General features: G+C 36.9%; 3 protein-coding genes and 1 long non-coding RNA gene across 5 annotated transcripts in view; 3 read left to right on the top strand and 1 right to left on the bottom strand.

Moving 5' to 3' along the window:
• Positions 1-23,796, top strand: part of LOC108255573 (BOLA class I histocompatibility antigen, alpha chain BL3-6) — a 49,660-nt gene that overhangs the window by 13,463 nt on the left and 12,401 nt on the right. The window lies entirely within an intron of this gene.
• LOC108255590 (uncharacterized) lies at positions 2,793-6,144 on the top strand. Its single transcript, XM_017451674.3, has 5 exons — positions 2,793-3,358; positions 3,754-4,095; positions 4,272-4,406; positions 4,541-4,569; positions 4,833-6,144. The coding sequence occupies exons 1-5, from the start codon at positions 3,316-3,318 to the stop codon at positions 4,953-4,955; spliced, it is 672 nt and encodes a 223-aa protein (XP_017307163.2). The 5' UTR covers positions 2,793-3,315; the 3' UTR covers positions 4,956-6,144.
• LOC108255594 (uncharacterized) lies at positions 3,759-23,600 on the top strand. 2 transcript variants are annotated; one of them, XM_017451678.3, is made up of 7 exons: positions 3,759-3,831; positions 19,661-21,652; positions 22,012-22,353; positions 22,436-22,477; positions 22,563-22,676; positions 22,776-22,798; positions 23,387-23,600. In XM_017451678.3, the coding sequence occupies exons 2-7, from the start codon at positions 21,610-21,612 to the stop codon at positions 23,462-23,464; spliced, it is 642 nt and encodes a 213-aa protein (XP_017307167.1). In that variant the 5' UTR covers positions 3,759-3,831; positions 19,661-21,609; the 3' UTR covers positions 23,465-23,600. The 2 variants fall into 2 exon arrangements, with proteins under 2 accessions (XP_017307167.1, XP_053530409.1); XM_053674434.1 differs by lacking the exons at positions 3,759-3,831; positions 22,776-22,798 and having other exon boundaries at positions 21,587-21,652.
• LOC128628937 (uncharacterized) lies at positions 14,195-19,239 on the bottom strand. Its single transcript, XR_008393233.1, has 3 exons — positions 19,102-19,239; positions 15,220-15,406; positions 14,195-14,835 (listed from the first exon to the last, which is right to left on the bottom strand). It is a non-coding gene; the product is annotated as an uncharacterized LOC128628937 (long non-coding RNA).

Below are 23,796 nucleotides of genomic sequence, written 5' to 3'. Positions count from 1 at the left end.
AAAGCTGATGCTCAGTTATTTTCAATTCACCACTAAAACAACCTCCCGTCCCCTCTTGCTGCACTGAAACCACACAAACAAACTTTATTTTCCATCGCTAGTCTTAGCTCATAGCCAGTGGTTCACTGAGGGCCGAACAAGCAGAGCTAAAAATACTAAATGGACATTATTTGTATAATTCAAGTTTAAAGGCTAAGATCCTAATAATAAATATAGTGGCATACAGAGCTTCTACTTAGCAAAGATTAAAAGTAAATCTAACCACCCTAAACAACAGACCCCCGAGCAGTCATAGCTGTATTCTCTAGACTTGACATTTGTTTTTTTCTCACCCCCTTGCTAAAGTATCACTATGGCAGTATGAAATGTTTCCATCTACATCATTGATTATAAAACAAATAAGACGTGCCATTTCTGCATAAAAATAGTTTTCACCAGCTTCATTCTAGATGCAATGTTAAGTCTTAAGTAACGTGAGGGGTGGACAAATCATGAATTCATTAGTGAAAAGTAAAAACTTCAGTGTGCTGCTCAGTTAAAAAAAAATTGTCCAAAATTATAAGTGATTTGGGTAAAATGTGGTAACTATTGTACTGTAATAAAGATAGTGAGCTAGTTAGCTAGTTAAAACCATTAATACAGAAAAGATATTTAAAAAAAAAGTAAAAAAAAAAGGAATATGATTGTGTAGTACATCAGTGACAAAAATATCAATAAAGCCAACATTTCAGCTGTGGGATGTGGTGATCTCTCACTGCAAGTACAAGACATTACTATATTAGATATAAAGATATTAGAGTCTGGCTAATGTATTTATTTTCTCTCAACACGTTTAACTATGAAGTGCCTATGTGTTGTGCTAGTAACAGAAAATGACAGCTTTGCACTTTATTTTACATGGTTTTGCTTAGTTCTACCATCAGCAATATCAACTCGGAGTTTGGAAACACGCTTTACAGTTACAGCATCAACGTGCACTGCAACACCATGAAGTTCATTAAGTTTAAACTTAGGCTATGTAATAAATGAAACTCAGCATGGAGTATTTTTTCTAGTTCAACTAGTTGTTGGGAAATTATGAATACAAAAACTAAAAGTACTCATCTGGGGCTGCTGATTTCTGACATGTGCTGAGCATTTGTTTAATTATACATAAGCATTAGGCCTTATGCTGCCAGTCAAAATGCTTAAACGGGGTTGTTTGTCTTACAGTTGATATTACACAGCGTCAGTATCAACTGTAACAGAAATATACTGTATATTTATGTATAACAAGTGCTTCATTAGAGCGATCCAGATCTGCTTGCTCAGTTTTCAATAAAATAAAAAGTCAGAATTGGTATTCAGTTTGCTTCACAGTTGTGTTTGGATCTTCTAATTGTAGAGGATTAACTTCGACTGACTTCTTGACATATAACAAAAATTGTAATGTTTAGAAAATTGGCGGTGTATATTTTACTTTAGAACAAACATGTATTTTACATTCTGAAAATACAGTCATGTGAAAAAATAAGTACACCCCATGGAAATTGTTGGCTTTTTAGACATATTTTATAAGCAAACATTTGATCCTCTTTTTCAATCATTTATTCAACAGAAATAGCAATAGCCCCATTTAGCAGAAATAACTTCTTGTAGGTGTTCTGCATAATTGTCCACCAGTCTCTGACATTGGCTTGCTGGAATTTTTGACCACTCTTCGATGCAATATTCTTTCAGTTGTAAGATGTTTTTCCTGACTGAAAAAAAGGGTTTTCTTGTATTTTCTGCCAGTTTCAAATCCCCACACACCATTTCAATGGGATTCAAATCCAAGTTTGGACTCGGTCATTCTACAACCCTCCATTTTTTGAGCCATTTTTTGCTGGATTTTCTTGTGTGATTAGGATCATTATCCTGTTGAAAGGTCCACTTTTGGTTCAACTTCAACTTTTGGACAGACGGCCTCACATTATCCACAAGGAATAAACTCTTTGATATGATGCAGAATTGATAGTTGAATCAATGAATGCAAGCTGTCCAGTCTCTGAGTCACTGATGCAACTCCAAACCATAACATTTCCTCCACCGTGCTTCACAGTTGGTATGAGGTGCTTCTCCGGAAAAGCTGTCTTTTGTCTCCTCCAAACATGTCTGCTGTTAATGTGGCCAAACAACTCTATCTCTGATTCGTCTGTCCAGAGCACATTATTCTAAAAGTCCTGGTCTCTGCCTATATGCTCACTGGCAGACTGTAGTCTTGCAAAGGCTTTTTCCTAACACGTCTCCCATGCAGACCAAATCTCTTTCAGATTGCAGACGCATGCACTTTGACACCAACAGTTGCGAGACTTACTAGCTTCTTGGAGACTTCTTTTGGCATCAGATGGGCTGATCTTGGACTGAATTTGCTGGGACAGTCCTGGAAAAATTGCCAGTCATTTGAAATCTGCACCATTTGTATATGATTTTCCTTACAGTGAAATGATGTATTTCAAATAATTTAAATCCCTTGCCAGACTCCTAGGCATCCACAACCTTTTTTTTCTGAAGGTCTTACAGAACTCTTTAGATCTTGGCATGATGACACCACACACCCCAATAACAAAGGGAACACCAGACACTAGATATGAGAGGAGTATAAATAAGACAGGTTCCATCTGCACTCCCTCAGCAGGTTCTAATCACTGGCACCCAATCTCCACCCAAGGTGTGATAAATGTAGGGGTGTACTTACTTTTTCCATGTGACTGATCTGTTTTTTGTTCATTTAAATTGTGAAAATTACTACAAAATGCCAATTTTATGTGTCATTTGATAATGTATCACCTTTATTAATAGGCACTGTTACAAAGAGGATCAAATGTTTGCTTGCCCAAATGTGTCTAAAAAAACAACAATTTCCATGGGGTGTACTTATTTTTTTACATGACTGTATACTATAGCAGTCATACAACCAGCCTTGTAAAATGATATTTATTAACTGGGACAAAATACATGAATCACCAGAAAGATTAATCTTCAGCTGTAATCCCTAAAATATCACTTTCCCCCTTATAGTCCCCTTTCTATCTGCTGTTCATGAATACAAAACTTTACTGCATCTTTCTTCAGAAAAATGTAGACTTGTTACATAGTGAACTAAACGAATCAGTCGCTCTCTCCGATTAATAACATTAAAGTGTAAGTGCTACAGGTAATGAAACAATATTGGGATTGTGACAAATTTATAGGTTAACAAAATGTTAATATACTGACCACACCCCCTACACACATATAAATCATCATTTGCCTGGCAGACAGTTTCCTCTCTCTCTCGCCTCATGCACAACTGAAATGGTTCACTTTACGACTTTGCCTTTGTTTCTCTGCACCGTTGGTAAGTGTTTATCCTATTTAATTGGATTATTCAAAAAAATAAGTATTGTAGAGACCTCTAAGATCTGCATTTTGTCTGAATATACACCACTGATGATGGCACAATAAAACTTCACAGCATGAGTTACTAATGGCATTACTATCTGTTAATGTCCTTTGTGAGTTAAAATAAAACAATTATAATCAAAATAAAAATTGTGTATTGATATTGTAGAAAATGCAGATTTTTGTCCCCCGTAATATTTCATGCAGTGAACAGTGTTATTATTTAAACTGCACAGTGTCTAGTGTTCATTACAGTCTTGTTTAAATGAAATGTAGATCACAAAACATTTATTTAGAAATATTCTTTAGAAAAATATGTTCTAAATGAAACATTTGTTTTATGGGTTGCAGGTTTTATCTCAGAGACTCTGTGCTCTTTAACTTTGGAGGCAGAAGCTGGAGATAACGTCACTATTTGGTGCCAATATGGTCTGACTAATCCAGATAAAATCTTCTGGTTTAAACACACAAGTGGTTCAGTTCCACTTCTTCTTGGGTGTAAAAGGTTTAGAACATCAGCTCCATCACCAACGTGTTACTTCTTTAATGAAAGTGAGAGAATAGTGATGTCTGTTCATGGCAAGAACACGTCTCTCACAATCACTGCAGTAACCGTCTCTGATACAGGACTGTATTACTGCAGCTTCAGTGATAAAATGATCTTTAGCAACTCGACCTCTTTAAAAGTGAAAGGTAAATTTATATAAAGTGAATAATTGCAATAATTTGACTGAGATTGTAAAATAAACATAAAACACTTTCTATGGACACAGAAAGAGCAAATGATTTGTCTTTCTATAAAAATAATGTTTACATGATTGTAGATGTTCAGCTCCATTTATAAATTTTTAAATATTATTTTGTTTAAGGTAATTTGACCCCTTTCCAAGTTTCAGTCTGTTCTGGTGTGTTCTTCATTCTGTCCATGATACTTGCTCCGTTGATCATGATTCTTCTCGGTGTCCTGATTTTCAATATACTGAAGCACAGAAAAATGCACAGAGGTAAAGTTAAACTGTCAGATCTTCAGTTTAGTAACATTCCTGTTTTCTAACTGTAACATAAAAAATCTAATATATAATGGTAAATTAGTAAAACTTTGTGAAGGTTTTACATTTCTCATATGTTTTCTCTCTAGGTGATAAAACTGATAGACAAGACGATGAGGTAAATCTGAGGATACAAATTTCAAACCAAACAAATAAAAATGAAAGGCTTTCAGCTGTATTATGGTGTGGCTTTGCATTAGGTGTTGGACTGATTAAAGCAACTGCCTTTTTTGCTCATCTGTAGTGAGGGTGATAATATTGGAGGGAACTGTATATAAAGGAACGCTTTGAATTCTCCTTGTAGCTTATGTTGAAAGAAGTTTCCTTATTTGCAGCAGTGAAACAGCAAAGAAATCTGACATATCTTCTGTTTCATTGCAGGAACAAGAGTCTGATTCAGTGAATTATGCTGCTCTACACTTCTCTAATAAGAAAACCAAGAGGCCAGGGAGACGCAGTCAAATGGAGGATCCCCACGTTATATATTCTGGCATCAAACAATGATTTAGCAATACCGAGGTAACATGTATACATAATTAAGCATGTAATCTATTGTTTATTAATGGTGAACAATGTTCAGGTGATGGAGGAAATGGATTTGTTTTATGCTTTCATCATAACAGAAAATAAATTTATGATTTTTTAATTATGAATTTATGAATAATGACAATGTGGTAACTGTGTAGATCTGTGGTAGAATTGATCGATCAAAATTATATTAAGCTAATGTTTGCAGTGACTTTATTTTAATGCCTGTCAATTTGGTATTCAATGTAATAAAATTCACCTTCAGTAAGAAGCGTTCTTTTTTGTCTTTGGGATATAGAAAACCACTTTATTAATGATAAAGAGGACAAAAATTGGAGTTTAATGTTATGTGTTGCCTAGTTTTGTGAGTCGGACCTCTGGCGTTTACTAGAAAATCTGGTACATTTTATTAATATACATTGCCAAGAAACAGCTACTTTGACAGGAAGACGCCATTTGACAGTAACTGCAGCCAGTCAATCACACAGAGAACTCTGGGCTCAGATTTTACCCTGAGTATTACTTTTACTTACCTGTTACGTGTTCAAATAAAACTCTGAAATAACTTTTAAAGTAGTAAATCCTTTCTCAGTCTAGCGACTGAATTTAGACTTTAAACTTCCTCTAAAAAGCTCATTGAGTCACAGGGGGCAAAAGTTTTGTTCACATGGTGCAATACATGGTATTGCTGTTCATTAGTGACATCCAGAAAATGTTACACACTAGAAACACACAACCTTCGTTGGATCTGGAAGCTGAAATTAGATTATTTTCCAGTTTCTTACTTGAATTTTCCAGTTCAGTAATCACATTCTCGTATTTGTAGATTGTGCCTTGATGCACGCTAATATCACTTACAAAGGGCTGTAAACAGAGGAAAAACTATTTCTTTATTATGCCATTATATCTATCTCAAGTATTTGACTTTTGCATATTGGACAAAGTATAATACACTATTAAAATACTTTTTACTTTTGACACTATCAAAATATGAGGATTTTTCACTAGGATTTTTTAAATTTAGCATGTGAGACTGCTGGGGGTAGTCAAATAGCACTTTCTGCTAATTTGCTTTTGCATTATCTCCTCATTCTCAAAACCTCTCAAAAATATACGACTTGAAAAAGGTATCTTCTAATTAATTTTATTTAATTGTTGGTTTAGATTTTATTTAAGTGGTGTAAAGTTTTTTTTATATAAAATTTTATTTTTAATAAAATATAAAAATTAAATGACTAAAGTGTGCAATATTTTCTTTTTACTCTACATACTACTACTACTACTTTATAAGTCTTGTATTTCTCAGTCATATCTTTATTCATGAGTATTCATGATTTCAGTGTCGAGTGCAGTACAGACTACTGCATGTAACATGTCCAATTTTTACTGTTTATCAATTACATCCTACTTGCTCATACTTTAAACCTCACAATCAATATAATTATTTTCCCTAATCATATTTCCTTTCATGACTGCTGTATTTTAAAATGCTTTAATAGTTATAAGGTTAGATGGCAGCAAACAAAGCTGAGAATGTACTATAACCTTTAGTATAGATTTAGTATTTTACTATGGAAACGCAACCGATACTTTCAGTATTCTGATAGTTTGATACATTGTGTCTCAGTACTGAGTGCCAGACTCCTGAAATGTCTTGACGACCCAGAGAAAGTCCATAGTGTCATATATATGTGAGAACTAGCTCGGGACTAGGATTCCCAGCAGCCACTGCACCTAACTGCATCACTGTCACATGACCATCTGCACCTGATTCAGGTTTGAAGTTAATGAGCACACTATATTAGTCACAGTTTATACTGCACTCTTTGGCTTGCGTTTGTCTTATGTTATGGTTTTTTGTGTGTTTTTGTCCAAGTGTCTTTACTTAATAACCCTAGTTCATAGCTTATGTTTGGTGTTTTATTTATTATTTATTAATATATTCTGCACTTGCATCCAACTGGCCTCCCCTGTCGTGACACATACAGTAGAATATAATTAGAATTTCACCCATGCCAATTTTACAGGGCCAAGTTCTTAATGTGCCAATAAAATGTTTACCAACATGTCTCTATTATTCATCAATCTTGGTGCAATTCTAAATTTTATCAAATCAAATGATATCTCACTGCAGAATTGCACTGATAGTTACACTTAGCCTATGTGTAAAGCTCTTTTAACGCACCAGACACAGAACTATACAGAGCTAATACAAACAGAGGGAAGCCCATGTGTCTCTTGGTGTGTATTATACATTTGTGTATAAAGTGTTTTAATAGGATGAAAGATTAACATTCCTTCAACAACGAGCATTTAGTGTGGGTGTGTGCAGAGGAAGAAAAAAAAACATCTTGATGTTTATTGGACATTATCATGCTGGAACAGGTTTGGGCTTCTTAGTTCCAGTGATGGGACACTGTAAAGTTACAGCATACAAAGACATTCTATACAATTGTGTGCTTCCAACTTTGTGGCAACAGTTTGAGGAAGAAACACATATGGGTGTGATGGTCAGGGGTTCACACACTTTTGGCCATATAGTGTATGTCTGCAGACTACAGACGTAGTCTTGGATTTACATCCCAAGAGGGTGGCTACCAGCAAGTGAAGGGATTAGAGCTAGGTTTAGAGAAGATAGTCAATATTTCAGTTGCATCCCTTAGAAGCTGTACCACCTCTTTGGAGCTGGCTTCTGGATGCAGAGACACAAGTTTCCTACTTTCTGGCAAGCTTACTATCTTCAGTCTAATGTAACAGAGTAAGCAAGTAGATTTTCATTAAGATACCTTGGAGGATGATCATTTAAGGACAATAAAAAACAGTTTTATGATATTTTTTTTAAATCCTAATTTTAAAGCCGCAGTATTGAACTTTTGCCTCTCTATCGCCATCTCTGTTTGAAACATAAAACTGCAAGTAATTTGAGGAGTTTATTTTTATTTTTATTTTTTTTTAAATGTGGGTTGTGCTTTGCCACTGCTCCTTTGCGTGGATGAATCTGATGGTTTGAGGTACACTTATCAGAGTTGCCAATTCCATATATAATAAATGACTTTGGGCTTCTTTTTCTCTGAAGTCAGTCGGGTTGCGTTTTTTTTTTGGGCTTGCTTTAAAAAATATAGTTTCTTGTTAGGAAAATCTGATAAGCAACACTGTCTGCTCACAGCCTCACAATAATATCAGTGCTGCAGTGTATTTTAGCCTCCCACAGTTATTACAAGTTTATAACAACAAAACAAGCATACCAAACTCATATATACTAATAGTAGCAATGGTTCTAATATAATCTCTTTTTCCAGCTCTCCAATCATATTCTGCTGCAGCTGATCAGAGATGAGTGGAAAGTGCTTGTCCTCCCAATAAACTTTGTTGCCGTTTGATGATTTTTTATTAAATAAATTCTGTTTTTGCTTTCAAACTGTGAGTGCTTTCAGTTTAATATGTTACAGGATCATTTATTGAGTCTGTTTACACTGAGGCCATAACAGGCTATAATAATATTGGGTTTGTTTTTGAAGCTGTTATTTGGACGATCAGCTGTCCTTCCTGTCTCCCTGTAGCATCGTCTCAGGCGTTTTACATTACAGACATTATAGTTTATTGCTCTGAACACATCTGCAGTCTTCATGCCTGCCTGCAGCAGGTCTATGGCATGTTCATGCAAAAAAATTTCCTGAAAAAGGGACGTTTCTTTATTTTGCTGTTATGAGTGGACCTCATAACAAAGACTTGAACGTGAGGCCAAAATGTCACCGAGGCCCTCTAGTGGCTGGCTGCAGTAAAACAATTTAACCCAGCTGATTCTTATGTTAATGAATGGTGACTGAGCAAAACTTTCATTTTAAGTCTCCACAAATTCTTTTAGGGAATAGAGTTGTCATTTTTCAATTTAACTCAATATGTCCCTCAATTTTTTCCTTATGATGAGTGTGGATTTTTTTAAGGAGTTATTCGGTGATTAATAAAATACTATTATGGTCGAGCCTCATGAACGCACGTTTCCAACACATAGCCGAAGCTCTTGACAGTTCTGTAGCAAAGCCCATTGTTCTGCTGTAAACTATTTTAACAGACCCTTAGCAGGGAATTCTTCACAGTTTTTCTGGTATGTTGCTCATTTTGATGTCTAAGCTAGCTCGTTGTACTCATCATGTGCAGCAGTTAAAGACCTTGGAGTGATTATTGACTCCAGCCTATCATTTGTTGCTCATGTAGATAATATTACTAGGATAGCCTTCTTTCATCTCAGAAATATTTCTAAGATAAGAAACATATTGTCACTACATGATGCGGAAATACTAGTTCATGCATTCGTCACCTCTAGATTAGATTACTGTAATGCCTTACTGTCTGGATGTTCCAGTAGGAATATAAATAAGCTCCAGTTAGTCCAGAATGCAGCTGCTAGAGTCCTAACTAGAACTAGAAGATACGACCATATCACACCGATCTTATCCACACTGCATTGGCTCCCAGTAAAATCTCGCATTAGTTATAAAATACTTTTATTAACCTATAAAGCACTAAATGGTCTCGCGCCACAATATCTAAGCGACCTTTTGGTTTTATATGATCCGCCATGCCTACTTAGATCAAAAGATGCAGGCTATCTGACGGTACCTCGAATAGTGAAGGCTACAGCAGGGGGAAGAGCTTTCTCTTATAGAGCCCCACAGTTATGGAACAGTCTTCCTATTAGTGTTCGGGACGCAGACACAGTCTCAGTGTCTAAGTCTAAGCTTAAAACGTATTTGTTTACTCAAGCCTACCCTGACTAGATTCTGTTCTACTACTTCGCAGTCATAATTATCTTTTTTCTCCCTCTCTCCTTTCGCCGAGCCCCACACAAATTTATGGAGATACTAGAGATCCAGATCCTTTCTGCCTCTGGATGGAGCTCAAATCTTCTTTAATTCCAGACTGCTGGGACTACGGCTGCTCCTAACACCATACAGACTTCATATAAATCCATAATGAACTTTTTCACACTATCTGTTGTTACCCAGATGAGGATGGGTTCCCTTCTGAGTCGGGTTCCTCTCAAGGTTTCTTCCTCTTAAAACATCTTAGGGAGTTTTTCCTCGCCACCGTCGCCACTCAGTGGCTTGCTCAGTTGGGATAAATTCACACCTTTAATATCTGTATACCGTGTTGATATTTCTGTAAAGCTGCTTTGAGACAATGTCTATTGTAAAAAGCGCTATACAAATAAAATTGAATTGAATTGAATTGAATATTATATCTAGCAAACCACCATGAGTGAACAAAGTGACGGCATAAACCAAGGTAGCTAACACTAGTTAAAATTAATAACAATCTACAGTTTACTGAAAGACATTAGTGAATACTAAAAATATTGAATAATTAATAATACTGTAGCCTACTTGTCACTTTGAGTCAGCTAATGCGTTGTTTTAAGTTGCACTTCATCGTGAACGCACGTGCAGAGGTGGGTAGAGTAGGCAAAAATTCCACTCAAGTACAAGTAAAACTGCTGATAAAAATAATCACTCAAGTAACCGTAAAAGTAATAATGTTAATAATTACTTGATTAAGAGTAATAAAGCATCCGATGAGAAAACTACTCAAGTAGCACGTTGCTAGTTACTTGGGATCTGATTAAAATGAAAGGAAAATCCTGAATCTCAGACTACATGGAGCACTGTAAGTCACACCTCTTCCTGAAAGTCTGTTCTGTTCTGCTTATATGATATAAAACATGGGTTCAAGATGAAGCATCACATCCCAGTCCCGTGATGGGTACAATAACACACAACCTGTCATTTTCAACACAAAATCTCTCACACACACCACAAAAAGCAAACATTTTCCCATCAGTTGACTGTCTTTCTTTCACAACATGTTAACACTAACTTGTCAGCATCTGCATTTAAACAAGACAACAGAGAACAAAATAACAGACTATGGAATAGAACAGAAGAGAAAGTGTGTCTGGAGAGTGTGTGTGTGGGGGGCTGCCCTGCCGTTCTATTCTTCCCCGTCTTCGGCCATTATCTTCCAGGACTAAGGCGCTAAAAAGTGAGCGGTTGTTGTGCATGCATTCAGGCCCCAATACATTCCATTTAGGGTCAAAATAGTTAAAAAAAACCCAACAAAACATTGAATGCGTTTATTAGACCAAAGCACAACAGTGCAGTATTACCAACTACAAACAAACAGATAACTTAAAAATCCATTGACATCTCCAACCTGTTATGTTATCTGATCAGACAGACTGATTAAGAAAAACGAGCACCCGAACGAACTCATTAAACCCGTGCAAAAGGGGAAAGTTTTTCAAATGAGAACAGTGCATTACTGAACCAGGTTAAACGTTACAAAACAAACGCAATTTACGCTATTTAAAGCTTCATCATCCTTGCCTTTTCTTTGGCAAATCTGGTGACTACCTTGTGCTTGTCAACGGCAGTTTCCTGTTCGATGCAGAGAAGTGCTAAATTTGACAGACGAAACTCACCCATGCTTGACCACAAGTAACTTTTGGTGAGTTTCAGATGGCTAAAAGTCCTCTCTGCCTGTTACTGTTCTAAAGGGAAATGAGGCATATGTAAACACATTGCAACACGCAATTTAGTAGCCTGCGATGTAATGATATTTTCTTAGCCAATTTTGTAATAAAATGATTAGGAATGGACATTTGATCTATGTTTTCTTACTAAAAAAGTAAATAAATGTATAAAACAAATCTTTGTGATCAGTAGGGGCCTCCCTAGAAGGCGGGCCCAGGGTTGTTTGGGGCTCTGCCCCCAAACTTCTCCAGTGGATAAGGGATTTGCTCAAGGGCCCAACAGTGGCAGCTTGGCATTGCTGGGATTTGAACTCGCTAGCTTCCACTTGGTGGAACATCCCCTGAGCATGGTAGCCACTGAGCTACCACTGACATATGTTTGCTAGCCGGTACTCTGTAGATGCTGCACATAGTGACAGCTAGCATTCAGGATCATGGTACCTGTGGGACAAATTGTTTTGCTGGCAGTGCCAGTGTAGTCCTAGCGCAAACTCCTGAGTATATGGCCCAGTTTGATCCAAAAATGATCATTTTCTGACCGGGCTTCTAAATGAAGATGAGCAATAACTGCAGTATTTTTGCTTGTCCATTGTGTTAGGTCAAAGCCACCCTCAGCCACCCTTTTTTTAGCCGAAAAAAAAAACCTGCAATTCATAAACTCTAGGTTGGTTATTCAGTCAAAACCAAAGCAGTGGTCTGACTTGGTGGAACATCCCCAGAGTGTTTTTGGCACCACAAAAGAACTGCAAGCAGTGGTGTAATAATTATTTCTCTGGCAGTTGAAACGGTTGTAAACAACTTGATTTTTGCCGTTGTGCTGGACCGTATGATTTTCTGTGCTGGGTTCCAGCTTGAAAATGTAGTCTATTTACTCTGCTGTGCATTTCCAAAAATTATAGACAGGAGTCAATTTGGGTGTTTTATTTGGCTCATTTTCTGAACTTTCAGAAGAGGGATTGTATAATGCCTGATTCCATTCATTTAGTCTCTGACTGTCTCTAAAAGCTGGATTACAGGTTAATCTTGCAGTGATTCTTCCAAAGCAAAACATCCATCTGTCAAAACCTTTTTTATATTTCTACTCTTCGATTTCTCTAATGAGAGAAAACAATTAAACAGATTGACAAGTAGGAGACATCTGTTGCAGGTCCTGCAACTCATGTTTGTTTAGCTCAGATTTGCGTACACATCCAGGATCTGTAGCACACATTTTATTTCAACTGATATGAAATATTACATGCCTAAAAGTGGCTCTGTTGTATGAAGCTAGCAGTCACCACAGGCTACATGTCCTATCTTAAATAGGTGAATTCTTGATTTCTTTTCTTCCTACTTAGCAATGAACCATAATGAGTATGTTTTATACAGCATTTAGTGGCTCTAACTTAAGCATGCACAATACTTGGTGAGAGCAAATATTTTCATCTTCCCACTAAGAAAGAAATTGTAAGTATCCAAACAATGATAAGCTTTTAATGTCTTTTTCATTAGTCTGTAAAAAAATTAAATAAATAAATAAATCAATCAATAAACAAACCTCTTACACTCTAAAAATCTTGTTGTCAATTATTGAACACACACACACACACACACACACACCACAGAAATATGTTGCAAACGTCTAGCAACTAGATAAAGCAGTATCTGACTTGTCCACCTTTTTCCTGAGTAGCCAGAGAGCACAGCCATGATGGATTGTAACTTCCGCTGTATTGTTTTTCTGTTCCGGACTCTATAGGAACCCTTATTCAAACTGGCTAAAGAGAGCGACTGAATTACACAGAAACATTAAAGTGTTGGTAACAATGAAAATGAGCTCTGGGTCAAGTTGTGCTGTCATTGGCTTCCACAACAGCAATAAACTTTTTCCTGGAAATTCCTGGAAAATACTTGTTTTGAGAACCAGCAAACCCAAAAAGAATGCCCGTGTCCAGTGCCGTATGCCTTGCATTCTATGGCATATATTGACGAGAGGAAACGAGCATGGCTTGAAGCGTTGAAGTTAAAATACCCCCCAAAGAAGGTATATGTGTGCTCTTATCATTTTGTGGAGGAAAAGCCCTCTGAACTTCACCCCAATCTGGAGCTGTATCTACTATATGAACGTCCACCTGTTACCAAGCGCTGAAAGCTAGTTACCCAAGCTGCTAACTTTCTGAATGAGCTCTAATTCTGCTTTCAAAAAAAAATTAAGTGGCCATGTTTCCTGTACAAAACCTGGTCTGTTTTATTGCTGTGCAGGTCATTATATGCTTCTGTGCTTTTGTAATTTCGGAGTTCTTCACCATCAACGCCTTCAGAGAAAACAAAGTTGTTAATTATATCAACGTAGCTAACCTCGTCAGGCCATACCGACTGTTTTGTCCTTCATCTTACATCTTATGTGGAAGCTCCACCCCCTTCCCTCCACGTCACATTAACCCGTTGTCCTGATTTTCCTGATCGAACGATGCGGCACTTCGACGTCTCTTACAATAAATACAGAAATATCTATCAGTGTGTGTGTGTGTGTGTGTGTGTGTGTGTGTGTGTGTGTGTGTGTGTGTGTGTGTGTGTGTGTGTGTGTGTGTGTGTGTGTGTTACAGATCACACTAGACAGCTTTAACCGTTACAGTTGTTTATATTTATTAGGGAATCCAGCAGGATATTTGGGGTGAACAGTGAAAGACTTTTCAGACGAACGAGAGAAAAGAAAAGAGAAAGGAACTGAAGCAGGACTTTAAGGAAGTGTTGATTCTAACAGATGACGAACTCTTTTAATGGAGATGAAGATTAGAAAGAGATGAAGTGACGCTTTTGTCTCCTGCTGCTCAGAGCAGATCTGTTTAACAGCGTGGTGAAGATCATCGCAGTAGAATGTGGAGTGTGCAACTAACACACACGCTGATGCACACACACATACACAAACACACACGCACACACACACACACACACACACACACAGGCACACACACGCATGTGCACACACACACCATCTCTGATTTTCACAAGTCAGTGAGGTGAAGATTTATTATTATTTTTATTATATTGCTACAATAAGACAAAATGACTTTGATGTTAAAATAATATCAAAGATGGTCACACGGTGACTTAGTGGTTAGCACATTCGCCTCACGCCTCCAGGGTCGGGGGTTTGATTCCCACTGTGGCACTGTGTGTGTGGAGTTTTCATGTCCCCGTGCTGCAGGGGTTTCCTCTGGGTACTCCGGTTTCCTCCCCCAGTCCAAAGTGTCTAAAGTGTCCGTAGTGTACGAATGGATGTGTGATTGTGCCCTGCGATGGATTGGCACACTGTCCAGGGTGTACCCCGCCTTGTGCACCATGCTCCTTGGAGGAGAAGAAGATGGATGGATGGATGGATTCTCTATCTTTCCTACAGCGTCTATAAAAAGTCTACATGCCCCTGTTAAAATGTCAGGCTTTTGTGAAAAAAATTCAACCAAGATAAACCACGTCAGAACATATTATACCTTTTATTGTGAAATTAGATTCTATTAATTAAATCATTGGTGTACAATACCCAGTTTGCATAAGTGTGCACATCCTTTTATAATTGGGAATGTGGTAGTGTTCAGAATCAACCAATCACAGTCACACTCACTGTTTGTTACAGAGAATAAAATATTCAGGTACAAATACATACATTTCTAATTTTGTCTTTGGTACTAAGAAAATAACCGATTTCTGGGGTCATGCTGTTAGAGATCTTACCATTAAAAAATCCTTTATGAGATTATATATATATAAACCATTTTGCCTTTTCAGCATCTATGGTTTCTCTGCTGCTGGTCCTTGCTGATTGATTCTGCCACGCCCTCTCGGTCTCTTCATGATCCGTTGAAGAGAGTGAAACCGTATCAGTGCTTGTACTGGGGGTTCAGGATGTTGTGGGTGAAAACTATGACAGAGAAAACAAAACATCATTTTCATGTTTCTGTAAAATTCAATCAGAGCTACGGATACACTTTTTAGACAACCATCAAACATCTATGAGTTTTCTTTACTGCTGTAAGGCAAGGATTTTCCATTACAAATCAAAAGTACTACAACAACAACAATAATAATAATAGTAAAACTAAGGGTGCCCCACCAGTGTAACATTGGGTTTGTTTCTCTGTCCCAAACGCGTTTTCTTTTGTCCCCAGAATTTTGTTACACTGAAGCCCTTGAAAGAATGTCCGGAATTTTATAATTTACTTACCTTCAGGCAATCCAGGATTTCATATGTTTTTTTTTTTGTGCAAAAAATTTACTAATATTATAATTACATCTCAGGGAAGATTAACAAAATCATGTCATGGTCCCTTTAATAACTTATCAAGTACAAACAGCACAGCTTTGAAACATGGAGACAAGTCATGTGGACTTCTGATGTTTTCCTTTTTTAAAATCTAACTTCTGCTTTTCTATGGCATTTTGGAGCTGACTTTCATTGAGAGAGGATCCTAGCCGTGTTGTTCTTTATCTTCTTTTTAACCATGGGTGAATTATTTTTTTTTCATACTGGTGTTTTAAATATATTTACATATATCCTTGTTTTTCAAAAGTAAGCCTTTATTTGACTTTATTATTCTGTGTGTAATTTGGCTCAGCGAATACATGCCCTCTGTGTGTGTGTGTGTGTGTGTGTGTGTGTGTGTGTGTGTGTGTGTGTGTGTGTGTGTGTGTGTGTGTGTTCTTCCCCTTCTTCAGTTAGAGCTGGTTAATGATTAACTTTTTGTGGACCCAAGAGAGCTCCAACAACACCTGGAACAATGGAGAGCTGTGCTGGAAAATGCTGGCCTTAGAATAAGCCAAATACAGAAGACCGAATATATGCACTGCAACTTTTCAAACAGCAACAAACATTACAAAATTTCGCTCCAAAACTCCGCACTTAACTCAGTCACCAATTTTAAATACCTCGGTAGCATCCTGTCTAACGATGGCTCTATTGACGCCGATCAGGGGCAGTTTTAAAGTCAGAGCACTACCTGAAAAATTGACTGAAGTGCGCCTATGATCGTATGGACATGTGACGAGAAAACCAGAATACCACATGAGCAGAAAAGTGCTGGAGCTTGGTACAGGAAAGAGAAGGCGTGGAAGACCTCGCCTAACATGGATGGATGTTATAAATAAAGACCTCGCTAGAGACAATATAGACCCAATGACAACACAGAACAGAGCAATATGGAGGCAAAAGATTAGGAGAGCCGACCCCAACTACATATGGGAAAAGAAAAGAAGACATGTTTCCCTTGTGTTTTATTTCTTCCATAATTTTTATCTAACAGAGGCCTTCTCTTCGACCTCAGACAGGAACTTGGCTTGAGTGGCCCTTTTTTCAACTTCAGACCGGAACTTGGCTTGAGTGGTCGCCTCTCCGACCTTGTACATGAACTTGGCTTGGTTGGCCGTCTCTTCAACCTTGGACGGGAACTTGGCTTGAGAGAGCTCGCCTCTTCGACCTCGGATGGGAACTTGGCTTGAGAGGTCGCCTTGTCGACCTCGGACATGAACTTGGCTGGAGTGGTCATTTCTTCGACCTCAGACAGGAACATGGTTTGGGAGGTCACCTTGTTGACCTTTAGCAGAAACTTATGCTGGAGCTCTGGAGATGAGAAACTCGTGGGTCTCTTGTTGAAGCTCTGCAGCTGAGACCACCTCATGAGTCTCAGGTTGGAGCTCTGGAGAGCAGGTCGCCACGTTGACCTCCGACTGGGGCTCGGCAGGTGAGACCACCTTGTGGGTCTCAGGTTGAAGCTCTGCAGGTGAGACCACCTCATGGGTCTCCTGCTGGAGCTCTGGGGAGGACGTCACCTAGTTTGCCTGCTCATAATAGATCGTGAACGGCAAGTGAGATTCATCTGTGAGGCAAGCCTCCCCCAAAAGGGCCTCCAGGATGGCCCTGGATTGATCTGCCGAACACAATCAAGAATAGTCCCACAAACTGAGTTACATTCTCAAGTCCTCTGGGTCCCATGGCCACTACACACTGTGCCCACTGGCGGGCTGGGCCAAAAAAAACAGGACAACATGAACCTTAGCCATTGCTTCTTGCCAGGCTTGTGGTCCACTAAGCTTGCAAAATAGATATGGCAGTCAACAAGAAAATATTCAGGGTAGCCTGATAACCCATCCTACAGCTCTGGGAGATCTACGACAGTCCACTGAGGAAACTGGATCAAATCCACAGCTGGGACGGTTTGCTTGGTTTCCTCAGCGTGACATCCCCTCCTCTTTCCTGCTGCTTCCATGTTAAGGGCGTAGTATTCCGTCACATATTTTACGTAATGGAGTTTAGGATGGATGCAAGTGCAGTTAAAGACTTTTATTTGAGAAGGGCAGGCAGACAAATCCAAATCATGAGACAATGGTGTGGTTGAAAGAAAAGACAATGGGTCAGGTGATCTACAAACAGGCATAAACTGGGCAAGGCTAGAATCGAGAAACGAGAAACAAGGTCAATAAACATGAATCAAAACGAGAAACATGGAACAACTGCTTGGTAAGGAGATAACACTCAATACTACGCACCATACAAAGAGACACGAGGGGCTTAAATGACTGTAATCAGGTTTGAAACACAAGACACCTGAAAACAATGATGTCACACATACGGGACACAACCAATGACAATACAGGGGTGGAGACAGAACATAAACCACAACAAAAGCACATGTCCAAAGTCAATGTCACTGAAGACCCAAAAGCGTGCGTTTGCTAAGAGCTCGCACATCATGCTCGCGCTACAAGTTCGCACAACGAGCTCGTGTTTTGGGTTTCCGAGCACTCTGCAATACTACGGCGCTGGCTCGAGGGGAAATCATGACCGACATCATAATCGGAGACCAAAACATAATGATTTTCTGGGATTTTTTTGTTTTGTTTTAATATTAGTGTTATAAGGAGCTACCTCTGATTTGCAATGCGTGTTGAATAATTTTGCAGTGTTGACATGTTGAGTAATTTTTGGTCCGTTACTTCTGTTCTTTTTCATCTACTTATCTAGCTCCAAAAACAGACAAGATCTAAACTCACCACTCTCTGCTGCCTGGTGTTGAAAAACTATTATTGACAGATAGAAATACAGATTCATATATATGCATTTTTGAGGACAAGATTTAATTAAATCATTTTAGAGCCAACTAAGCTCTTTGTTTTTTAGTCCACATTCAGCTGTCTTATAGTCGTGTAAGGACCAGCCATCTCTCAAACCACAAGACAAACACATGCAGTAACTGTCCATTTCATGGTTCAATGTTATTTTCCAACCACAGAACTGGCATGCAGTATGTTTGCATGCACTTTTTTTTTTCACATTTTAAAAAACCTTTGACACTCACTCTGTGTTTCATCTGCTTCTGACCACCAGCTGTTTTCACACACCTTTGTTTCCACTTTTTACTTTACAAGAAAAAAAAGCCTGAAGTATGCAAATAATTTTCCTCAAATTATGTCTGAATGTTGATTAATGTTCATCATTCACAAAACGAACTTAAAATCAAACTAATAATAATAAACCAATTAAAAACAAAAAAAAAACAAGTCTAATATATTTATTAATATAATATTAATAAATAAAACCCATTATCTACAACAGTAATGTACCTGTGATTTTTAATTTTTCCTTTTTGGACGATGGGGGGTTTCTGTCATATCACAGCAAACCAGCGATTCCGTTTCCCAGAATGCACCACCAACTACAAACATGGCCGAAGACGACAATATACACACACACACATGTTCACCTTCTCCGGAGTTATAATCAGACACACCTGTTTCCAATCTCACGCTCACTCACTCCACGCTATAAAAGAGACTTTTTGAACACTGTGTGCGTGAAGTATGTGATCAGTTGTCCTGTTCGCGGTCTAGACCAAGCCGTGACAGTGTGTTTGTTTTCCTGGTTTTGACTTTGCGCTTGTTTATGACCTCGTTTCTCTGCCTAGTCTTGTTTTGTCTGTTTGTCTGATCGCCTGACCTCTGCCTGTTTAAAGTTGTGGATTTTTGCATTACCCTTTGGACTTGTTGCTTTTGTATTAAACTACCTAAAGTGCACTTGCTTCTGTCTGCACCTCCGTTACGTGTCCGGTAAAATATAATAATACTACTAATACTACTACTTACTACTGCTGCTACTGCTGTTGTCTCTGTTGTGTTGCTTTAGGTGCTGAAGCAGAAGATGAGGTGAATCTGAGACTACAAAAGTTCAAACCAGACACTGACCTCCAGAATTTATTAACCCTGATCTAATTTTTAACAGTTAGAGGTTTTAATGATTTTATGTATTGTTACAACATCAAGAAGATGAATGTAAATTACAGTAAAGGGACATTTACTGAGTGTGAGGTTATTAATCATAAAAATCCAATTGTGATATGAATGTTATAACTGCCTGTAACCTGTTGTATGTGTTAAAGTTTTTCAGTGTCTTTAGATCTTTATTATTATTATATCCAATCCTATTTTCCTTGCTGCCAGTAAATAAGCAAGTATTCAGAAGGAAATAACAATTATCATGAAATAAATAACAGTGATGGAAATACAAAAGTAATATAAAATATACAAATTTAGAATAAAAGTCTAATAAGGAATAAAATATCAAAGTAATCTACCAAGAGAAGTAAGGCAAATAATAAAAGCTAAAAATGTTTTGGGTTTTTTTTTTTGTAATAATGTTGACATTATGTATAAACTTATTATTGAGGTGAGCAATCAAACAGGCTAATAACTTTAAGAGGTTTATAATAAATATAGAATTTATATATAAAATGTTGATCTATGATTTCCATAACTGTATTAATTAATGAAGTGACAAATAATCTCTTCTATACAGTTCTCTGAGAAGATACTGAAAAGGAGACATGAAGTGGAGTATTCATATGTTCAGGGATATGTGTGCACATCATATCACACATTTATTGTTTATTAACCTGTAATGTTTCTGATGTTCTGTAGTTGGAATTATAACATCTATAACATCACATTTACAGAATATAGTATTATTGTATAATTGCTGCAGGATTCTGCACATTTCATTTTATTATCTGGTCTCAGTTTGATATCCAGAAGCAAACAGATTAATTTCTTTATTTTGTCCCTGGATCTATGAAATTAACAGATTTATAGAGTAACTGGTATGTGTGTGTGTGTGTGTGTGTGTGTGTGTGTGTGTGTGTGTGTGTAATGAAGTCTAGTAACTTTAGCCTACTTAATGCCGGAAAGCAAGTGTGTATGCACGTATGTGTGTGTAAAGATGAGCCATATCTCTAACCACGAGTCTTTGCTGAAACACATGCAGCAACTGTCCATTTAAAGGTTTGAACATTTTCCAACCACAGAACTGACACTAACAAAAATACGTTCACCCACCGTTCCATCCGCTTCTGACCACCGACTGTTTTCGTACAATTTTGTGCTCGGTTTTCACTTTGTAAAAAAGAAGAGTGAATAATTACTGTAGGATCACGATCCCTAAACAATTCACTCTGTAATAAAAGATTAAGACAAAAATATTTATTGCAGAACTGGTATAGCACTTCATTTTAATTTGTGTTTACTTAACTCTTTTATTTATTTAAAAAATATATATTTATTTTTTTTTACATTTTACTACAACTCATTTAGATTTAATGACGGTCTGATACACATCAGGTGATTAACTCGATAAAGTAGAGGAAAGAGTTTCTCCACTATGAGGGCTTTATGTTGAAAAACCTAGAACTGAAGTAAGGTGTACTTTCTTGACCAGAACTATATCACATTCTCCAGAGCTCCAGAAATCTCTGCTACTGACTGATCACAAGAACGAACTATTTGTGGATGTTCCACAACATTAAATGTAACTGTAAACTGATCGAGTACAATGTGCTGTTCTCTTGGTTTAAGACCCTATAAGAGTGCAATACTGCTGATTAGTCTGTGCTTTTATATATATTATAAAACTTTAGTTTAATGAATCAGATATATTCTGTAAGGAATAATGTTTAAGTCATGGTGCTAGTGAGAACAATACATATTTTTATTTATCAGTGTTGTAGGCTGTATAAATAGCCACACCCCTCATACACACACAGATAAACCTGCATTTCCCCTCTGTCTCTCATCTGATACACAATGGTTCAGTGTGAAACTCTGTCTGTGTTTCTCTGTGTCATGGGTAAGTGATAATAATCTCATTTATTACTTTATTAAACAGACAGATATTTAGTGTGAATATTCACTACATTACAGCTCTCACAATAAAACCTCACAGTGAAATGTTTGTTTACACATACAGAAATTGTGCAATTAAGAAATTTAATTTAAATGTTTAATGATTATTTAGAAATGTCTCTCCAGGTGTGAAATTTTATTATGACACAACATTTTACTTTTATTTAGTTTAGTTAAAGATGAAACTTTCATTTAAAACATCTGATAAATGTAAAAACTCTTATAAAAGCTCATCTATTATTTGTCTGTATTAAAGTTCTATGTGATGTGTTATTAATGAGGTGTGTGTTTTATGGGTTGCAGGTTTTATCTCAGAGACTCTGTGCTCTTTAACTTTGGAGGCAGAAGCTGGAGATAACGTCACTATTTGGTGCCAACATGGTCTGAATAATGCAGATAGCATCTTCTGGTTTAAACACACATGTGATTCAGTTCCACTTCTTCTTGGTTGTAAAAAGGTTTATACATCATCTTTATCAGAAAACTGTTACTTCTTTACTGAAAGTGAGAGAATAGTGATGTCTGTTCATGGCAAGAGCACGTCTCTCACAATCACTGCAGTAACCGCCTCTGATACAGGACTGTATTACTGCAGCTTCAGTGATAAAATGATCTTTAGCAACTCAACCTCTTTACAAGTGAAAGGTAAATTTATATAAAAAAAAATAATTACAGTAAAAGTAGAGTGAAATGACTCGGGTTGTAAAAAATATTGTTTCCTTTTCAGGTGTAAACACAAAATTTTCTGAGAACCCGGACAGAGCAAAAGGTTTTTTTTCTGTTCTCCCAAAGCATTCTTTACATTTCTAAACCTGAATTTAATGGTGAAAATGTGTTTTAATATTTTCTCCAAGATTCAGACTCTTCTGCTGTGTTCTTCATGCTGAATGCGGTGTTTGGTGCCGTGATTGTTATTCTTCTCTGTGTCCTGATCTTCATCATACTGAAACACAGAAAAACTGATAGAGGTAAATTATTACATCTATAATAATAATAATAATAATAATAATAATAATAATAATAATAATAATAATAATAATAATAATCTCTCTGTTGTGTTGTTTTAGGTGTTGAGGCGGAAGATAATGAGGTAAATGTGTGACTACAAAACCAAAAAACAAACAGTAGATACAGTTTCATTTATCTTTTTAATCATTAATTATGGGTGCCAATAATTTTACTGTGCAGTTCCATGCAATATTTACATATTATTAGAACAAAATTAAGAAAACAAATGTAAATTACAGCAACAAAACATTTATTTATGTATGTGCACACACACACACACACACACACACACACACACACACACACACACACACATGTATGTATGTATAATATATATTGTTTTTTAAAAATAAATTCCTCTGACATCCTCAGTAAAGGTTTATCTTATGACCATAGCTGAATTATTCAGATATTTATTTATAGTCTTGTTATTGAGTTACTGAGGTGACCACTCGAGCATGCTAATGACTTATTATTATTATTATTATTATTATTATTATTATTATTATTATTATTATCATTATTGTTGTTATTATTACTAAAATAATAATGAATATATATTTTATAATGATATGTTATCATCTCCACCACTGTAACAAAATAAAATATATAATAGGCTATATAATATATAATTATAACCAGTTTAATGACGGTCTCTTCTTCTCTACAGTTCTCTGAGAAGATACTGAAGAGGAGACGTGATGAAGTGGAGTATTCATGTGTTGTATATTCTTCTGTCAGTCAGTAACGCAGCAGTGTCAGGGTCATGTGTGTACACAAGGTCATGTCTGTTTACTAACCAGTAACATGTTTCTGATGGTCAGTTGTTAGAGGAATTCTAACATTTATCACAGTTATAAAGTATATTAAATAACTCCAACAGCTTCAAGTTTCTTTTTAATATTATAATCTATCCATTTATTATCCAAACCCAGTGTAATAAAGTGCAAACAGCTTCAGGTGCAAATAGAGACATTTCTTGTGTCTGTTCTGTCATTGCACCTAAGTCCATAACAGATTTGTAGAGGCTCTGGCAATAGAAACTGCTCCTTATACCAGTCACTCATAGTGATATTGTGT

Source organism: Ictalurus punctatus, chromosome 22 (assembly GCF_001660625.3).
Source record: "Ictalurus punctatus breed USDA103 chromosome 22, Coco_2.0, whole genome shotgun sequence".
Lineage (NCBI taxonomy): Eukaryota > Metazoa > Chordata > Actinopteri > Siluriformes > Ictaluridae > Ictalurus > Ictalurus punctatus.
This window is presented reverse-complemented; position numbering and strand designations above follow the sequence as displayed.

What these genes read in the sequence shown, in the direction of transcription:
- LOC108255590 (XM_017451674.3), top strand. Translation starts at nt 3,316, where the DNA reads ATGGTTCACTTTACGACTTTGCCTTTGTTTCTCTGCACCGTTG. An exon ending in TTTGTTTCTCTGCACCGTTG is followed by an intron (nt 3,359 to 3,753) that starts GTAAGTGTTTAT and finishes TATGGGTTGCAG; the next exon opens with GTTTTATCTCAGAGACTCTG. An exon ending in CTGATAGACAAGACGATGAG is followed by an intron (nt 4,570 to 4,832) that starts GTAAATCTGAGG and finishes GTTTCATTGCAG; the next exon opens with GAACAAGAGTCTGATTCAGT.
- LOC108255594 (XM_017451678.3), top strand. Translation starts at nt 21,610, where the DNA reads ATGGTTCAGTGTGAAACTCTGTCTGTGTTTCTCTGTGTCATGG. An exon ending in ACACAGAAAAACTGATAGAG is followed by an intron (nt 22,677 to 22,775) that starts GTAAATTATTAC and finishes GTGTTGTTTTAG; the next exon opens with GTGTTGAGGCGGAAGATAAT. An exon ending in TTGAGGCGGAAGATAATGAG is followed by an intron (nt 22,799 to 23,386) that starts GTAAATGTGTGA and finishes TCTTCTCTACAG; the next exon opens with TTCTCTGAGAAGATACTGAA.